The sequence below is a fragment of the Trachurus trachurus genome, assembly GCF_905171665.1.
Source record: "Trachurus trachurus genome assembly, chromosome: 8".
Lineage (NCBI taxonomy): Eukaryota > Metazoa > Chordata > Actinopteri > Carangiformes > Carangidae > Trachurus > Trachurus trachurus.
The window spans coordinates 16,773,164-16,793,990 of record NC_139905.1 but is presented as its reverse complement, the minus strand read 5'-3'; the positions used below and the strand labels follow the sequence as shown (position 1 = coordinate 16,793,990).

At 42.9% G+C, this 20,827-nt stretch overlaps 1 protein-coding gene across 2 annotated transcripts in view; it reads right to left on the bottom strand.

The window, feature by feature from the left end:
* cyth3b (cytohesin 3b) overlaps positions 1-20,513 on the bottom strand; it is a gene marked incomplete at its 5' end in the record, with an annotated part of 35,284 nt that extends 14,771 nt beyond the window's left edge. The window contains one exon of one of the 2 annotated variants that reach the window (XM_083977987.1): positions 20,458-20,513. In XM_083977987.1, the coding sequence (XP_083834113.1) occupies positions 20,458-20,476 (19 nt within the window). Of the gene's footprint in view, positions 1-5,041; positions 5,073-20,457 lie in introns of those variants that run through there. The other variant, XM_083977988.1, reaches the window with a different exon arrangement.
* Between the last annotated feature and the right edge of the window lie 314 nt (positions 20,514-20,827).

Genomic DNA, 20,827 nt, shown 5'->3' with positions numbered 1-20,827 from the left:
AATAAAATAGGACCCAGGATTGAACCGAAGAGTACGTTCATGGGGTTGAAACTGAGCCAACTGTAAATGACCATATAGGTGCAACAGGGGTCTAAATACCACGACTGCTTTATATTATACAGCTGAAAGATGACTCATTTAATGTCAACATATCAAAGGGAGGTGTTTTTACTAACCTGAGTGCAATATAATAAATGATAAGTATCAATTATAAATGTTCTTTATGAAAAAGAAAAGCTGCACAACTTCCACTAATTTTATGTAAGCCCATATTCATATCTTTTCCTTCTTCGCATTTGGAAGTCATTTCTAAAAACATATATTTGTCACTCTGGTAAAAGGTGTAAGAACTGATTTAAAGGTTTGCACTGGACCCTAGAAAGTGTAGCTAAAAGTGTGGCATTGCACTCCAATGCTGACTTGGAAATGGTTTTGGAAAGGTGGAGAAATGCTGTGACATAGGACCCAGCCACCCCTCAACCCAATTTGATGTGAGAGAGGTGTTGGGAAAGGGTTCTCCAAAATTTCCAGCACTTCAGATGGAGCATACTGGTCTCTTGATGCCTCCTGCCATGCACGTCATAGCCCACTCTCTCTTTCTTGGTTTCCTGTCAACCATTATTCTGTCCTATTTGATAGATAAACAAAAAATCCAAATCTTTGAATAGAAATGTCTTGCTGTTATCACTGAAGGGTAGTGTGTGTGTAACAAGGGGCCCTTGGCAAAAAGCCTGTGAAGTTGGAGCGGAAAAATAGGAGGGAAAAAAGTTTGAAAGAGACTTGCGTGTCAGAGAAATGAGGACACAAAAGGATGCTCAGCAGCAAAGAAAGGAAAATACTCAAGAGTGTTGTAGGTACAGATACCAGCCCACCAGACATCTTTACACTCTCTGCCTCTGTTGCTCTCTTTCCTTGGCCTCAGTTAAGCAGCCTCATAAAGCAGTAATTGTGGAGCAAGGAAACCCTGCAGGCAACCTACGTCTGTAATGCGCAAAACCCTCCTCCATCCCTCCTACTCTGGCTGAACGATCGAGCTCGGCTGGACCGGAGAATGGGACAAATTGTCTGAGCAGACGGAATCTGTTTTGGGTAACAATTTCCCCAACTGTGTATGTTTTGTTTGCAATGTGGAAAACTCAGAGTAATCTGATATCATTGTGAGGGCAACTACTACTGTACCGCCGAGACCGGACATCTGATGAATTATGCATGAGAATCTAGGAATCTGTGAGTGTATATTTGTGTTTATTATCATATAGAGCAGCCCTCCGGAAAAAAAATCGATATTAGGTTATATACAAACACTACAAGCTTAACCCTGGGCAGAGCCACACAGATTACCAATGCAAAACCACTCAGCCTTTTAATATGATGACTTAGAGGGCTGCTGTTCTAGTTATAATCAATACATCAACATAACAGCCTTTTCCCACAGCGATCTTCAAATATGCATAGACTTTTCTCAGAATGATATATGGTCCAGATTTTTTTCTTTCTTTTTTGGGGGGAGTTTGTAACTTTGTCTTTCAGCACTCACAATCACTGTGAGCTCTCTACTCCTGACAAGACAGGTCAACAACATCTTCAGGGGTCAGCAACAAGGTCAGAGAGGTCACAGATCAAGTTCGAACCTGACTCAAAGTGTATTCTGAGACAGAGATCATTATCCTAGTGTAATCCTATCTAGTGAGTATGAGTGAGTTTACGTAACAGCAGTGTGGCTGTAAGGCTTAAAGGGATAGTTCAACATTTTTGAAAATTGGCCCATCGCCATGATCACCCTAGTAATAGCAGTAGGTTCGTTACCTTTAATTGTTGGTCCAAGCTGCTTTTAGTTCGGGGGAGAAGAATACCGAGCGGCGCAGCTACACTACGGAGGCTAATGGAATTTCTTGGTTTTGCTCATCAAACTCAGCAAATACACAACCAAAAAACTCAAAAACGCTGTGGTGGACAAGTTGTGACCTGCACATTTACCACGCTATGAGATAATAGCGGAAAGTTAAGAGAAGTGAAGCAAATACTCGGAACTACTTTCTTCAGTGAACCACTGGTCGGAGGGACACAGTGTGCGCACCTCAGCCAGTGCCGTAGTATACGGCCGTATCTGCAGTAAACAGGCGCTTTTGAAATCACTCCGCCGAGCAGCCGTCTAGAGTGTAAAGTCCGACTTTGCCTCTAAAACAACTCCATCTCGCAACTTTCCGCTATTATCTCATAGCGTGGTGAATGTGCAGGTCACAACTTGTCCACCACAGCGTTTTTTGAGTTTTTTGGTTGTGTATTTGCTGAGTTTGATGAGCAAAACCAAGAAATTCCATTAGCCTCCGTAGTGTAGCTGCGCCGCTCGGTATTCTTCTCCCCCGACCTAAAAGCAGCTTGGACCAACAATTAAAGGTAACGAACCTACTGCTATTACTAGGGGGATCATGGCGATGGGCCAATTTTCAAAAATGTTGAACTATCCCTTTAAGCAGTTATGATGACCATCTTGAGAATGCTGATCCTTAATTGCTGCATTTGAATCTCTCAAAGACGGATTTCATAACCCTTCATTACACAGGTACTGTAAAGGTCTTATAAGGTTGGCTTTTATTATGAAACAGCCACAGGAAATTCAATCCATTTGTTGCCAGGGTTACTGCTGATGCCGGCAAAACAAGACCTGATCATTTTTGGCAAAGCAGCGACTGGATCAGTTTTTAATACTACAAAGAGGAAATGGAAGAGGGGGGGAGCGACCGCCTTGAACTTTGCAGCACCGAAAAAAAATAACATTAAGGTGAACAGCTCCTGCTGTGGTGTGATGGAAATTATTCGCAATTACTTTCCTTCTTCTCTATTAAAACAACACTGAAATGTCTGAAATGTGAAATATTTCCACAAAGTAGAGAAACTTGATCAAATTAGCCAGTCGGCCTATACAGTATCAATAGTTGCAAAATCTCACTCCATTATAAATCTAACTTATGACTTGCCTTCCTTTAGACGGCCATAGGGGTCATAAAAAGGAAAACAGAGATCACAAGCAAATTATTAATACCACTAATACACTTATATAATCTCAATGAAGTCCTTTGTTAGAGCCAGTCATTGCTGTCTCTGTTACTGTAAATAAGCACAAATAAGCCACCGGCTCATAGTTAGATGTATTTGTAAGTACAACTGACATATGGGTCAGTGCTGCTACTGACACCAACAAATATTTCATAAATCTTAATATTAATTAGAGCTAGAGTTGCTGTTTGAGCTGTACACCCAACCAACTGATAGCTGAAACTACTCAGGGTTTTGAATTATACATAAGTGTCCTGTTCCTCTTTTAAGTTAGTATGGGCATCTAGGCAGGAGGTCCTCCGTCCTGACACAGTTAACTGTCGGATGCTTGCGGAGATACGGGACGGATTGGGATCTGATTCATGAGACTGACTGGCCTTTATTGACAGATCACAAAGTTAACTGATTAAACGCCCTTGACAGTCACGTCTTTCCAGTATCCTTGGCACCAAGGGCATGCCAGAGAAGATGGGCTAGCATACTGATCTCCCCTGTTTTATTGGGCGATGTTTGCTGAATATTCAGCTTGGACCTAGTAGCATGTGATACTGCATGTAACCCATCAGATAAGGTTGCATTGTACACATACCAAAAGTAATGCCGGAAGCTAGCCGTGCCAGCTAGCATTCACATAATCATTTATGGGGGGTCATCCCTATGTTCCCACAGCCCTATGTTCCCTCAGCCCTATGTTCCCTCATTTCTAACTTTTGTCGTCACTGAAAATTAGGCCCTATGTTCCCTCAGCCCTATGTTCCCTCATTTCTAACTTTTGTTGTCACTGAAAATTAGGCCCTATTCCCACAGCCCTTTGGTCCCACCATTGGTTGGGTTTAGGCAATGAAGAAAGGAGTTGGTTAAGTTTAGTAAAAAGACCCGGTAGAGGCTAGACAGGCCAGATAGACAGAGTCCAGATAGGTAGAGAGAGTCCAGAGGGAACATAGGGCTGAGGGAACATAGGCACGCTCCCATTTATGGTATCAAATTTTTTACAAACTACAATATTAACAATATGTATGTAATAACAATATGATATCCAGCAACAGTATGGTGGTACTAAAAAAACACTTTATAAATATACAACTTCAATTGCTATCGTGCATTGTTCACTGTCACAGCCACTGGGACAACTGCAGCTTCCTTGGTTGTCAAACTACTTTACTTAGCAACAACTGATGAGATGTGTCCAACCCTTCAGCAGGTGCACTCATAAGAGAATAGATGCTGCATGTTGTCAGAAGTTCGACTGCACAAAATGAGACTCAGGTTCATAAACTAGTTGAAATGGATACGTTATCTTTGTAATCATACAGCGGTATCGGAAAATCAGCCAAAAGCAGAACAACAGGTGAATATGATAACAGAACTAATCTATGGTTACATAAACATGCAGAAATTCAAATGAGTCGGAACAAACAAACATAAAACTTGCGTCTGTCTGGTGATCTTTAATGTTTTGATTTGATTTGTGGCCAAAATTTGCAAAAACCACAACTGAATGGCAGAAAAACTTGTTCCTTTACTTCTCCCTAAAACAAAAAACAGAGTCAACACAACCAGCGAAACACATCCTGACTTTCACCAGGCCTGCACCGGGACAATGGAGGGGGATATCTGCTGTGATTAAGACTGCAGGGCTGGTCTTCCTGTAACAATAGCAACCACATAAACAGGTTGAGGCCATTCCCACACACAGGCTAATTAGAGAGCACTTATGCAAGTTCACAACACAGCCAACACTGCATTGTGGTGAGGCTGCTGCAAATATGTGCAACCCAGCTGAGTTAAGAGTGATGCAAGAAAGCACGTAAGTGTGTCAGAGCCGGTGACACACAGACAAATAAACCCCTAGAGCATTCCTTTTTTACATTTACTTTGCTGTATAAACTCTGCCTATACGACACCACGGTGCACTGTGGGTGAAAAATCAGACAACTACAACTGATTCACAAAACAGACCCCATTTCCTGAATGAAATACATACCACATTTCCTTTTCCTTTCTCCAGTTCCCATGATGACTGACATGTCACCGGCAGAGGTGTCTGTGTCCCTACGATGGTCTGTGCTGTAAGTGTCAGCGCTGCAGCTGCCTGTTGTTGGGGCTTCACAGTCGCACTGTTTTCAGCAGCCTGTTTCCCACTCGTGTAAGGTGCAATTGTGGCTGGTAGGTGTGTAGTGATTGTTTTTCCTCACAGCTTTACTCCTACTCACAGCGCACACACTGACACACACACACACACATAGACACAGCCTCTTTAATCGTTCCTGCCTCTTGACAGATGACATTAGAGGTATGGAAATAGCTCACATTCCTCCTACTGCAACCACCCAGTCTGGTCCAACCGGCTTTCTCTGTGCACCTCCTCTTGTCTCTTTGTTGTTGGGTTTTTTTTTGTCAAGTCCCCTTCCTTTTCCCCCCCTAACAATTAAGCTCTGCTACTCTGGTTCTGCTCCTTCTTTTTCACACAAGTACTTTTCACATTTCACCTAGAACTCTCAACTCAAACATAAACCAACCTAATTAAGGAATCAAACTTTCAAAGGGCCCATCTTCACCTCACGAAGCCATCTGGATATGCATCACGGTGATGATGGGTTTTAGGGCAGCATTTCACATCAGATCAGCAGCACCGATGGTGTAGCAGAGTGCACTCATTTTAAAAACAGTCCACTCACCTTAAGAGCATCAGCTACAACTTTTATGAGGATGGAGTAACAGCCACTCAAGTCCATGACACTTATGGTATTGTGCACTATGCTTTTACAAAAACACTTATCTGTGATTTCCTCCTCACGATTGCAAACATCTGCGTCCTACTATCTTAATTCCCTTCACAAAGGAGGTTCTGTGTTCACCCGAGTCTTTCACAGCATGATTACTCAACAACTATGGAAAAGATTTGTAACAAACTTCGTGGAGGAATGTGGTGTAGACCAGGGAACCCCATTTAACTTTGAGGCACATCCGGATCATTTATTACAAATTTGAATCTTTTTTTTTCCCTCTAAAGAAAGGTGTATGTTGTTGTTTAATATTGGCTTTGGTGGAGGTCTCTGCTTGCCCCTTGGCTAATTTAGTAACTCCACTAATACATTACATCTAAAGAAGCACATACGACATAAAGTTTAAGAATCATTTGCTGTTTCTGCTCTAATGCAAAGAAGTAGTCGGGCCAAAATCTTCAAAGACTACTCAAAATTGGGTGGTATCCTACATCTAGCTACATCTATACTAACTTTAATTATATTGATTTCAAACATGCATTAAAAAAAAATCATAATTCACATCTTTGTTTTGATGAGAAAATAAAACTACATAATGAGAGTCCACGTCCAGCCAAAACAACAGCAGTTTCTGTTCACTCCTCATACGAAACCCTTGGATGCTCTATTACAAAGTTCAGTTGGGGTCATTTGCACCACTGTCAATGACGTATGGAAATAAGATGGGAGTTGCAAAGTCTACACTCAATGTTAAGTCAGGGGATCACCTACGATCCCTCCAGTAGATATTGAGATATTTCACAGGATAAGTATAGCAAGAGGAAGTCACAGTATCACTAAAGTCATTAGATTTGCCTTGGGCCATGTTGTTAGTGTTGCTAAAAACAAAGGATTGAAAAGTTTCACCATCATCTGGAGATGTAGACAACACTTCCTACGTCTTTTCAGGAAGAGGTGATACTCGTCCTTCCTGAAAAGTCTATCAGCTTTGTAAACAGCAATCTTGGGAAATGCATTATACTATTAATTTGTTTCTGTTTGATTTTTTTTTTTTTTCAATATGTCAATTTTTTATCAGCTAGTGTCCCAGAAAGGCCTGTCAAATGTAAATAAATTACCCCCTTTCAACTGTTTGTTCGCCTCAAAGAAATCACTGAACGTTTTCCAAGTCTCCCGCAGTCACTTGTTGTTAGCTCTCATCTCCGAAGAGACATCCACACTCCCTTTATGAAAATTACAACAAAAATCAGAGGTTACATCAAACACTGTCGTTTGAATCTTCAAAGCCTCAAAGACTCTACAACACAGTCCCTTCATTACATTTCATTTATTGATTTATTGAGTTGGGACAATGCACATTCATCAATATTGATGCATTAAGCATCAGTGTAAATGCGCCGGACTTATAGCATAACTGCAAAATTTCAGCCTTGAAACAAGACAGTCTCACAAAACCCACTAGTTACAGTCTCTAATTAATTACGGGTGCCGTGTTCGTCAAATTTCACTCTTAAAAAAACATTTCCTCTTCCTGTCGAATTTGAAACGCTGCCTTTGATTGGTTTATTTTTGGGCCATCATGTGTCATATGTCCGACAAATTAGTTGAGTGGTTTTGGCAGCAGGATCTTGCGCTCAATTACAAGCATGACAGTGAGTGGAGACGGTCTTTCATTAGGCTTGTTGATCTTACCTCACGTGTCATTTCCAATACAACAAAATACTAGATCATTCCTTCGAAATGATTTCTTTTCCCTCTGAAACTGATTGCCTACACAGTTCTGCGACTGATAGATGATCGGACCGTCTGCCTGTCTGCCACCTTTTCTTATCTTATCATGCAGTGTCCATCCTTCTCAAACTTTTGCAGACAGCGCCGAAATTTGAAATAGCGATCTTTCTTGACAGCCGGCCATTTAACCCATCTGTAGCCTCACAGTGATGGTCAGGCCTTGCCTCGTCTCTCAGCCCTATTGTACATAATGTTCACTATAATCTCACACTGTCTAGACAAAGATCTTTCTTAATTGACCAAGGATTCGACTGTTACACAATAACACCCACTCAAAAGTCAAGATGTCTGCATGTGTGGGGCCAAACTAAACCCTGAGGAATTTTATGTTGCATGGCACACAATCCTATCTGTGGAGATGGCAGTGACGCCAATATAAGCAGTCTCTACACAACGTTGCGATTTCCTACCACCATGCACAACTAATCACAGGACAACCTGATTACTGGATAAGCTTACGACTCCTCTTAGAAACTCAATAGTGAGTCTGAGAAAATCCCAATAAAATCTAGTTCCCGATCTGGAAGTCAGCTCTCACCCTGGGCCTCACAAGATAAATCGCAAGGGACAGATTATTATTAATAAGGGAAAAAAGGAGAAAACACATTACTGCTACGCCGGATCAGTTTTATTTTTAGCCATAATGCTCCATTGGACGGACCATCACTGGCTTGAGCTGAAATAGCTCACCAACTATTTGATGGATTGCCATGAGATTTAGCACACACATCTATGTTTCCTTGAGGATAAACTAAAATAACTTTCATCCAGTGCCAAAACATCAGATCAAGATTTCCATAGCCTACTTTTATTTATGAATGAATACCTGCAAGACTAATGACAGTCACCCTTAGCTGTATTTTGTGTTTCCTGGTAGTTAGCAAAACCTTGCTCATTTAGGAAAACTATGACATGCCAAAAATTGGCCTTGGATTTTTTTTCTATGGGTGACAAATTAATTGTGATAATATTAAAGGGATAGTTCACCCTAGAATGATATTTCGCTCATTATCTACTCACCCTCATGTTGACTAAGGGCTGGAAGAATTATCAGAGTCCACCGTCCCTTCTCTTAGTTACAGGGGGTCTCGGCGTAGCAGTGAATTTCAATACAACGGTTGCAAAGGGACACCGGAGCTCTTCGTAAAAAAACACACACAAAAAAACATCCAAATACCTCCATGATGCTCGTATGTAATGTCCGTCTTGTGCTGAAGCCCCAAATTGCGCCGGCGTCATTGCGGTTACTGCGAATCACGCGATATTTGGACGGACCAGGAATAGGAGAAGAAGAAGAAGACGAGAAGCTTCCGCTACAAACAAGCTTAAAATATAGACTTATTTAATTTTTTTTCGGGACAATTACGCAATTTGGGGCTTCAGCACAAGACGGACATTACATACGAGCATCATGGAGGTATTTGGATGTTTTTTTGTGTGTGTTTTTTTACGAAGAGCTCCGGTGTCCCTTTGCAACCGTTGCATTGAAATTCACTGCTACGCCGAGACCCCCTGTAACTAAGAGAAGGGACGGTGGACTCTGATAATTCTTCCAGCCCTTAGTCAACATGAGGGTGAGTAGATAATGAGCGAAATATCATTCTAGGGTGAACTATCCCTTTAACTGTGGTCAAATTTACTTCACATTAACTAGTCCTAATTAATACCCTAAATAATACAGCTGGTTGGGAGTGAAGCAGGCTTCTCAGTTGTTGAGTTGTTTAGTTTGTCAGTACATAACAGGCCTCCAGAAAGCGCCAGTAAGGACCACCATAGTCCGGTTCGACTCCGGAAACAGTAGTGTCTCTTCCGCCCACTGTCTGATACTGGGGGCTCTGAGCAGGCAAGAACTGTCTTGCACGTGACTGAAAGACAAACACTACGGAGGAGGAGGCAGCACAGGCTGTTTATATTGGGCTCAGGCCTTGAATCTGGAAAAGAGTGGTGCAGAGATACACGATAGAGAGAAAGAGAAAGAAAAGGAGGCAGGACAATGAAGAGACGCTCCAGCTGCCAAATAGGAATCCACTTCTACTTTTGTTGTTCCAAGACACCAGGAAAGAGAAGAGGCGGCGGAGGAGGAGGAAAAAAGAGAGGGGGGAAAGAGTTCACGACAGACTTAAAACCTGAGCCAGTATTTCTTTATTACACAAAATATGTGGGTGGTTCAGGTCAGACCATCGCTCTTTCCCAGGTTCTGTGTTAAGGGGTTTTCCAGATTATGAGCCTCTGCGCAGAGGAGCCCTTTCTTTAGCCTCTTATCTTAAATCTCACTAGTTTATTAGAAGTAAACATGAGTTCTGACTCTTGCATCATCTCCACAGAGGAACAGATTCTTGTTATTCCTACAGAAGTAGATGAAAGTCAGTTAAAATCAGCTGGGATAACCTTGATTGTGCATGCAGCCCTGTTGGCCTTAGCATCACATTAATAGTCAAATTCATTCATCCATGCAACGTAAAAGTTATATTTATATTATGCCTAGTGGTTTTGCTCAATATCGTTCTGGAGGAAATGGAATAGTTGGGTGGATTACGCCCACTTGCAATGTTTTTCCCCATTTGAGTGGGCGTATAAAAGAGCTTTGGTCAACATTAGGGAAAGATGATGATTTTCCTTTCATATAGAGAGCAAACATGTCCTGTCCCATATTACTGCTGAGTTTATTAACCATTACTTTAACCTTCACTATGTTCACCATCAACATTTTCTGACTTTGAAGATACATTCATACACATTTACTCATTAGAATATTTTCCAAAAATGAGGACAGCATTGTATTTTTGAAATGAATTTCCTAGCAGTATATTCACAATTTTCAGTAACATTGATCCATTTGTAAACTATGTAGCTGCACAACAAAGACCAGCTGAAGGTTGATAATCTTCCCCATGGAAATATGAATGACACTGCACCAATAATACTGAGTCAATACAGAGTTATTTTAGAAATCATTTTAATTTGCTAAAGATCCATTTGGCATGGGTCAATAATCAGTCACATACTGCAAGGTCTATCATCCTTGAAGTGCTGATCAATATTTGTGAACACGATGATGTTAATATAGTTGGTCAAAAATAATGAACCAACAGAAGCTCCCTTTAACTTTACAAAGCATTGACCTGCTAAGCACCAACCAGCACAGAGGAACAGATGATTTTAGTAGAGCATTTGTAGCAGTTAAGGAGCTAGTTGTTTTCTTTAAAGGTTGGTTGAGACCAAATACAGAGCTACAAGAGAGAGAATACTGGACAAGAAACATGAGCCCAAACTGTATCTGCATGGATCCTCTAATAATCATTAATTTGCTAAAAAAAAAAAAAAAAAAAAAACTTAAAAGTTGATGATTTCTTAAATGTTCACAACTTGTTTCTTCTGTACCACAGTTATTGAAGGATAGCACCAAACTACTGTACAAAGAAAACACTGCTTTCTACTTTTAGCCTCCAGGACGACATTATGAGTGCACCATGGATTAAAATTTAAAAATGTTCTTGTAACTAAATGCTTCTTTGCCAGAAGGTTTTCAAATGCGCAGTATAGGCCCACTCATTATTTCATCACGAATTAGGCTACATGAAATTGCTCTTCACTCATGCTTACAGTCAATGAACTGGAGTCACACATGCGGAAAATCTGATGTGAAACAGATATGAAAATAGCGACTGGCCAGACGCAACATCAGTATCCTGAACTTCCTCTTCACTGTACAACTGCCTAAAGTGTTTTCCGTGTCACACATATGAATATCAAGTGTTCTCATCTAACTGAAGTTAGCAGGTGGGTTCCTTCTTCCTGTAAGACACTTTGCATGGACAGGGATGTGCTGGAAAACCATTGTTTTACCATGAAGCTAAACACATGTACTGTATGGCCTCTTGACTGCCTGCAGGGATGTGTGACGGACACACGTCTCCGGGGAGCTTCAGATGTTGAGAGCTGCTGATGTTTTTTTTCCTTTTTTCTTTTCCAATATAACTGACATTTCCCTGAGGTGAAAACAATAATTACTCATTGTTGCGCAGGTATTGACTTGACACTTGAGTACATGTATGAGGAGATTAATCAGGGAGCATTTGCATCAGCTTCCTCTGATCACATTATTATCTTATTAAGAGACAACAGCAAAAATACAAAGACCCTGTTTTCAAGGTTGAAATGCTGTCTTCGTGGTGCACCAGCTGATGACAGAAATCCAACATGACAGAGGTCAACCAAGAGATTAAAAACATGTGTGGAGGAATTTGTGCCCAAGAGCTATTGTAAATCACTCACCTTCTGATAAACCCTCGGGACCACTGTGTGTGTGTGTGTGCATGTGTGTGTGCATGTGTGCATGAGTGTGTGTGTGTGTGTGTGTCACAGTGGTCATGACCCAGTCAAAGCCACAGTGGATTATCAATCATACCTGATCATCATCTATGGCAGCGATGACATTGATGCATCATGAGTTTTGTGTTGTGGGTGTGAGAATGTGGATGGGGAGAGAAAGTGTAAGTGTAAGCGTGTGAGTGTGTGTGTGCGTGCGTGCTCATAACATTATGGGATGTAGGGAAAGCACCTCAAGTATAGACATGTGTCAAGTCACCACTGTGCCTGTGGAATAGTTACGGTACGGTGGCCCTTCTGGATCCTGTCACCCTGACCTGCGGTGTCAAGGCCGCTCATTTTTATATTCCACAGCAGCCTGCCGTGCACTAAAGCAACAACAACCATCCTATCTCTGCAAACAATTGAACAATTCAGGGGTCAGGGCAAAGGAAAGGAGCCCAAAAATGAGGAGTGTGGGGCAGAAAATACTGATGATACTACAAATCATATGACAGACCGTGGCCAGGAATAGAAAACACAAGGGAAGGCCTCGCTCTTTTTCCGCTCTTCTTTTTTTTTTCAGGGCTGCTTTTTTGTCATGGTTGAATCCTGTTTATACAGTATCTACTGTATATGTGTGTATGTGTGTGTGTGTGTGTGTGTGTGTGTGTGTGTGTGTGTGTGTGTGTGTGTGTGTGTGTGTGTGTGTGTGTGTGTGTGTGTGTGTGTGTGTGTGTGTGTGTGTGTTGTCCAGCTCACCAATAGGGAAGTGACAGCCAGCGGCCCCAGCCCCTGACCTATAATCCACTAACTGTCATCCATATCCCTCCCCACTTGATCTCCTCCATTTGTCTACGCATGAAGAGGACTTGCAGTCCACACTAATCCGCTGTGTGAGAATGCATACACACCATATAAAGAGATACACACACTCACAGTCACGTGTGCACATCCACACACATTTATATATACACATACGCCTCCACAAGCGAAATAGTGGAAGTAGAGAGCCATGAGGTATACACAGCTGGGCTGAGCCTTGCACCACTAACCTACTTTAAGCATCTGACTCTACACACAGCGTAGACTGCAGCATCCGCCTCCCTATCAGTCTCTCTTTGAATCTGTGCCACTGCTGCACGTCTTCATCTCCATCTCCCACTCCTAAACATATACAAACCAACTTAAGATGCAAACACACTGTCACAAGCACACACACACACACACACACACACACACACACACAGACAAATGTATACACACTGACGGGTTGCTGAAGAACCAGCGTGTCACGTAATTATCCATTTCTCATTTCTCAACAAACGAAGGACTGGTGCCACGGAGCTGATGATGAGGGGACACGGGGAGGGAAAGACTACACAACTGCAACAACCTCAGCCTTCCTCGCAGCACCAGTGGCGCAGTCACAGCTCATCCTCTGCCTCTATGAAAGAAGAATTAATTTTGCATGATGCAGCAGCATCTTACAGAAAAGAAGAGTGAGTGAGACTATGGAGTGAGCAAAGACTGAGGATGTGCTGTAGTAGTTTACTGACACGTTGACCCCCCTAAGTGAGTCAGTGAGTGTTACAAATCCCTCTTTAAAAGCTAAGTTGGCATCGGAGTGGCAGTGCCACGAGCCCCAGGGGGGAGACGAGAGGGCTGTAAGAGGCTGGAGGCTGGCCAGATGCTCTGTACACTCACACACATAAAGTAGAGATGTCCAATAGACGTGTGGACTACGGAGCTGAAAGGTGCACTAGAGAAAAGATTTTGTGAGCCTGGTTTCGATCTGAATCAGAATAATCCAAGTCAACTCTGAGTTGAATGGAGTTTGAAGACTTGACTGTAGTGGGGGAGATCTGGAGGAGTGGGGGTGGGAGGTGGGGGGGCTTTTGTACTTTCATGTTGTCATGTGGTTGTAGTACCCGCTGTTTCTTACCTATTTATATTTTTATACTCAGCATTTTCTTACACACTCCTTTAGAACCAGGAGAAATACATTATTCACATCCTCTGAGGTTCAACTTGGATGTTTCTCAACTAATGGTGTGAATCTCCAGTGTTTAGGGGGCAGGCCTTGGGATCTTATATTTTACTTGGCCTTAGCAAATGGACATGAAAAGACACAATAGGATGTATACACATTTCACAGAACGACAATGTGACGTATAATGAATAAATCCAACTGCAATTTTGTTTGTTGCTTGCTTGAAATTGGCATAAAGCTGATGACAAAGATAGAGATTGGTGTTCCTATACATATTCATGTAATGCAATGACTTCATGCAATGTCATGAGGTCACGGATCATTTTTAATCCAAAATTGGATACAGGTGGTGACATCATCACCATGGTGAGAGGGAGGAAGTTTGATAGATTTTGTATTTACCTGTTGATATTCACTGGGTGTGCCAGACCCATGTACGACAGAACTCAGACAAGTCATTGGGCTAAACAGGATGATACTGTAACCTCCAGCAGAGGACAGAGGGGCCAGGTGCAAAAAGGTGGAAAAGCATGAACCACCATTTTTATCTTGTGAATTCAGAATTTGTAAAAGTCAAATATAGATTTGTTAAACGTCTTTAAAGCACCCACTGAATGCAATGGTAATCTGTACATCTGTGTTAAAAATCACAGCTGCGCTTAGTATTTCTTGGGGAGAAAAGTTCAGGACGTTGGAGTGAGTGTGTTGTGTTTTCATAGTGTGAAGCACTGGATGTTACTGGCAGTCAGAGAGGGATACACCTTTTTCCTGCATCTTCTGCAGGTTAAACAATCTTTGTTCGCTTACATAATTGTCCCAACAACTCCTTTTTCCTGCCCACTCTGCTCGGCCCTCTCTTTCCTTTCCGACAGACCTGAACCCCTCTCACATACACACACACAGACACACACCCTCGCACATGCTTAAATAGAAGCTATGAACCCAGACTCCCACAAAGGCCCAAGTGGAGCTGGACGTTTTTCGCCTGAAATTCACTTCAGCACACAGCTTCAGGCCCCTGGGACCTTTGGCACGCTCCGATTTTTGCTCCCAAAGAGAAGAAAAATAGCACGATTTGCCTCGCGTCTCTCCTGCACAAGCCCCCTGATGGTCTTAATGTTACAAATACAGATCCCAATCTGTGACTCTGTTGAGCAGTAGACCTGCACAGCGCTGTCTGTTAGATGAAGATGTAACTGGATACTTTTTGAAAAGCCCCTGCATGTGTGCTTCTCCTCTTCTGCTGAGTCTTGCCATCAGTGTCAAAGCCATTTATAAAACGACTTCAAACCCTGTACTTTTTTTTTTTTCAACCCTAAAGAAACAACGTGGCGGTCCAAGAGGATTGGCACTCATGACTCAGGTTCACTTGAAACTTAGATCTTACTGATGTGAGTAGATCATGAACAGAAGCAATCCAAATCCAGGAAGTTGACTTCCATATGGGTCAGTCCGTGCAATGGGTGTTGAATCCAACTTAAACCACCGAAGGGATGTCACGAGTAAATGCAATGTGCTATCTGATAGTCTGGGAGGCCAAACTCAACAAGGGCCCTCTGTGTGCACCGAGCCGTTTGTCAGAAGATGAAACACGCACACAGACTTCAGCCTAAACAGTAATGTTAAAGGCACATGCAGAAGTCTCCTCTCAAAGCAGTTACTGAGCCGTGCTGAGCTGGGCCACTTGTGTGTGTGTGACCGCCAGCGTGTGTGAGCAGCGAGGGCGCACAGCAGTCACAACAGAGAAAACACACGCTCTTTAACAGAGATGAGTCACACTGGTGGAAGCAAATGAGTCTGAGAGATGTTTCCTTTAATATAAAACTATCTTAAAATGCAGGGGAAACACTATCACGTGCAAGCTGAACATACAAACAAACACAAGTGTAAACATTGAGGAGTTGTGGTTTTACAAGGGGGTTCTTCACAAAAAAACTATTGGACTATTTCCTTTCTGTTTTTATTGTCTTGCCTTAAGCAATAATTTGATAGTTCAAACTACCAAGCTTCAGAAAATAATGCCAAATCACAATTTTTCACAGCCAAAGATGTGATTTAAATCAGAACGAAGCAGCAGAGGTCTTCACATGTGAGAAAACTTGAACCAGCAAAAGTTTGGCATCGACACTTTATACATGACAGAAAATATTAATTGATATTTAAATTGTTCAACTGTTTATTTTATTGTTGATAACAACAACAACAAAAGAATGAAGAAGAAGCCAAGTTCAGGTCTCGGTTTTAGGTTCATACATAACTGTGCAAGCAGCCAGATGGTAACTAGTCCATCACCCTCAGCTGCACATGGGAAACAGAGCTCACAAATAAACCTGTGAGAAACACAAAGGACATTTTGACTGATGTCCATAGAGCAAAGATAGGAAAACAGCAGCCGATACACTAAATGCTAAAAAGTTGTTGATGGTGTCTCATGAATTATACATTAAAGTGGAGATAACTCATACAGAACGCTGTATAGATCGCCCCTATCCCTCTGCTGGCCCCTGACATCCTGCAAGCCCCTCAGGTTCTTCACCGTCACACAGGCTGCATGCAGACCCTTTGGTGCCTGCCTGAGCCTCCACAGGCTTGAAGTAAACATCCACCACCTACTACTTTCCCGAGAGTCACAATTTTCTCTAGATATGTACAGCACATGTGAACCAGGTGACACATCTCAAATGAGAAAGGGTCTGTGTTAAATCTGGACAGGACTAAGAGGTGCGTACTATTAAAGCATGACTATGCTCCAAGACGCTCCTCTCTTAGCCACTTGACAGCATGTGAGCTGTGGGGGAAAAGAAAGCAGCTGTGAATCCACTCCAAAGATTAAAAAAAAAAAAAAAAAAAAAACACAGAACCTGAACATAGCAGGAAGCTGCTGCCGCTGTCCTGTGGCCGAAACATGAATGGCTCCGAGGTCTCTGAGCCAGATGCGTCGTGTGCGTCTCTGTTCGCCCGAGTTGGGCTGCAGCGTGCCATAACCCCACAGACCACACACACTGGCACACACTCACACGTTGAACTGCCAAGTTTAAATGGCCGGTTTTCACAGTGTGTAAACAGAGCGGTCTGCAGCCAAATTCATCAGCCAGCGCAGGGCGTGCTATATGAGGCCGGTGTCTAGCATAAATGCTCTGATTCATACCATATGGGCATCACTCATGTAGTCGCCATTAAAACACAGTGTGTGTGTACACAGCACCAAACTGACAACACTCTGCACACCCAAGCAGAGGGATCAGAGATACTGTAGGTGCACATCTGATGGAGTGTCAGAGTCAGTCATGCAGAACAAGAATGTGTTACAGTAAGCTACGCTCGGTCTGCTCGGGCAGACAGGCTTCACTGTAGCAAAGCTTTGTGGGCTCTTGTTGGCCCATTGTCCACTGAGCCAGTGTTGTGGCAGAAGGCATTGTATTGTTGACTGTCAGGCACATCAGATGGATTACTACGGACCTATTTACTCTAAGCCTCGTACACTGAGGGCAAGTGCGCAAAGACAAGTCCCTACATTCTTGGATAAGGCTGCAGAAAACTAATTGATATGGGAAAAAAGTGCAACAATTGATAATAGAAATCGGAAGAGACTAAACACAAAGAAAGCAGTGTATACTGATACTGTATTAAATGTCTTTTTTCTCTGAATGAGACAAGACAAAGACACTACTGTGATTGCTGTGAGGCTGTGCTTCCGCAATCAGTATATTAGGCTGCATGCACACATTAAAGAGGAACTATGCAAGATTTTTTACCTTAACTATGCTACATTTTTACCTTAATTAAACAGCTTCAGAGTAATTGTGATGGTTAAATGAATGACTTGTAACTTGTAACAGGGAGAATTGAGGCTCTCTGCCACCTAGCATCTCTTGTCCCAGCTCTCATCTCGGCGGCACCGCATCACAAATGCGCCCCATAACCCATTATCTCTTGTTTATGACAAGCATGACTACAAAAATATACACATCGTAATGCATACAGGATATATAACGTTATCCACCAGCTTAATGGATTGCTTTCTCGCCCGCTTCGTTGAAGACAAATGGACATGGCCGGGAGGAGGTTTAGCAAAACAGTGGAAAAGCGACCAAACTTGCATAGTTCCCCTTTTACAATGCTAGTAATGTTGATGCCATAAACAACCAGAACCATGAACAGCCATAATACCTATTTACTATCTGAATCTGTTTGCATGTTGAACACAGAGTACAGCTCAGGCTGAATATTGGAGTGTCATTAGTTTGCCAGCCATAAACCACAGGACAAATTTGCCTCAGTGGTGATGCTACATGGAACATCATAGTTATTAACAATGAATCCTCAGGTGAGAGGAGGGAGATATGAATGTCTGTGACAAGTCAACCCCAGGAGGAAGTCCAATGATGACAAAATTCACAGGGGATTCTTCCTCTGGGGAGCATGAATGTCCGTTCAGAGACCACTTGCAGTGCAGTGAGTTAATTATGACAGAAAAAGAAGGAATTTTACTGACTGAAACTCTTACCATACACTGGAGGATTGATATAGTGGGAGTATCTAGTCCACCACCACTCTCCCTGTGCGTCTGTCACTGGCAGAGCTCCATACTTCTTTGGCCACTTTCCAACTTTGCTCCGGCATACCCCCCAACCTTCCCCAACACACAAACATCTCCCTTCTCCGTCTCTCATTCGCTCTAAGACGTCGCGCTACTGCTGCTGCTACTACGACTACCGCTGTGTCTCACTCTCACTCTTTGTGGTCACACATTCACGCCTCTCTCACCGTCTGTGCTCCTCTGAACAAGTCAGTATATCATTCTGTCCGCCACTTTCTGTCCCCACTCGCACTCACTTGATTTGTGGTCTGGCAGTGTGTATGTGTGTGTGTGTGTGTGTGTGTGTGACGAATTACTGTCAGAACTAAGATGCCACCTGTCCGTCACATCACGCCGACTACATTCAGGCCAGTAATCCCAACCAGCATCATCACTCATCCTCTACTTAGTTTTTTTTTGCTACCCCTGGATTCGCCAACCCTGTCTCTCTTTCCCTCTGTGTGTGTGTGTGTGTGTGTGTGTGTGTGTGTGTGTGTGTGTGTGTGTGTGTGTGTGTGTGTGTGTGTGTGTGTGTGTGTGTGTGTGTGTCCTAACGTGTTCTAATAAAAAGTAGCAATTTAAAGCTGACACTAACATAAAACTAAAGAAAAAAAGAAAACAAGAAGCCTGCACCTGTTCTTTCCTGCGGCATCCAAGACACTGTTTTTTCCAGACAAGACAGACTATGCCATACATCACACACACACACACCTGCTTATATGCGCACACACACACACTTATCATTCTAGGTCATGATGCATCCTTCCGTCTATTTTCACTCCAAACAGTGCCATGAGGGGGGGAAAAGGAGAGATTTAATGTGAGTGTCAGTGTGTCAGCATGCAGCCGTGAATGTATGTGAGTCAAAGTGTGCGTACGGTATGTGTGTTTAAATGCTCCCGGCTGTTGTGAGCTATCCCTGGTTGGCATCACAGCACCATATGTCTGTCTGTGGGGCTGTGCTGACGTGTGCCACCGCTGGAGACCAGGCCGACTGCGAACACAGCACAATGACAGCTTTATGCCTGCGTGCAGCGCTCCAGCCAATAGTCAACATCCTGCAGCTCTGTGAGCAGCGAACATGTGGAACTCAGCTCCACTGGATTACAGAGGTGAGACAACAGCAGTGATGGCTCGGCACCAGCTGGGTTGAATCGTGACAAAGTTTGAGCATGTGCTATTTGTGCAGGTTATTAATGGGGCTTTGAAGAACTTACTGATCCGTGGGTGGGACCAGAGGAAGCCCAGGAGCCCTATCTGAGTCATAGGGTGACATCTTATCCTATGACTCAGGCCTCTGGATTAGAATTAAATATCAAACAGCAAATTAAGTTAAATCTGAGTCCCAACACATTTTGACTCACTTTTAATAATGTTCCCTCTCAATTTAAAACTTTCTATACCTGCCACTGTGCTGAACTCTAGGTGGATGTACTCTGGAAGATAAAGTGTGCACTAATAACTCCATGACAACATTATTGACTCTCCTCATTGCCATGACTCAGTCAGTGTATCCATGTCTCATATATGCCTGGGTGAGAGGACCCGCTGGGCCAGAGAGACACAAGCCTCCCGCTGACAAAGGCTCAGATCAAGGCAAACACTATGTCTCCTGGCTACAGCACCGGTGACACCTCCTGTGTGTTCATCCAGTATAACCACAAACCAGTGTATGTCGATCTGTCAACCTTAAACACACACAGGACAGAAGCCACTTCATGAAACCATCATAACACTACAATAAAAGAGGACTGATCTTTCAGGAGGTAACTTTATGTCAGTGACAGAAAAAGAGATGGTGTTGGCAAACCAGTAAATCAAACTCCATGCTTAGTCTCAAATGACTGAAATTAGAGGCCAAAGTCAGTAGAGATATTATCATCATCACCATCACCATCATCATTATACAGATAAACAGGCAGCTGGTTACAGAGGCACATGTTTCCTGGCTGGCAGTAAGTAACACCTATAACACCAATCGGCGGTTTGAAATGCATTCATACCTTGGTTGTCCTCGTCCATGTCTGCAGCCGAGATATATCGAGATGCTCCCTCCACCAAAAAAAATAAATAAATTAAATAAATCGGTCACAGAAACTTCCGCTCTGTGGGAAAAAAAACGTCTAATTTATGGCAAAATGCGCGTCTGCCTAATTTCCAGGACGCATTTGGCACACAGGTTGTCTCGCGGGCATCGTCTTCTTTTTAGGAAATGTTGTGGCCATTTACACCTCGCAGTCGCCACAAACAGCTCCGGGTCCCCGTCAGTCAGTCAGTCAGTCAGTCAGTCATTCAGACAGTCGGTGAGCCCTGTGTCTGTGTGGCAGCAGCAGCAGCGGTGGCGGTGGTGTTGGTGGTGGTGTCTTCTTGCCC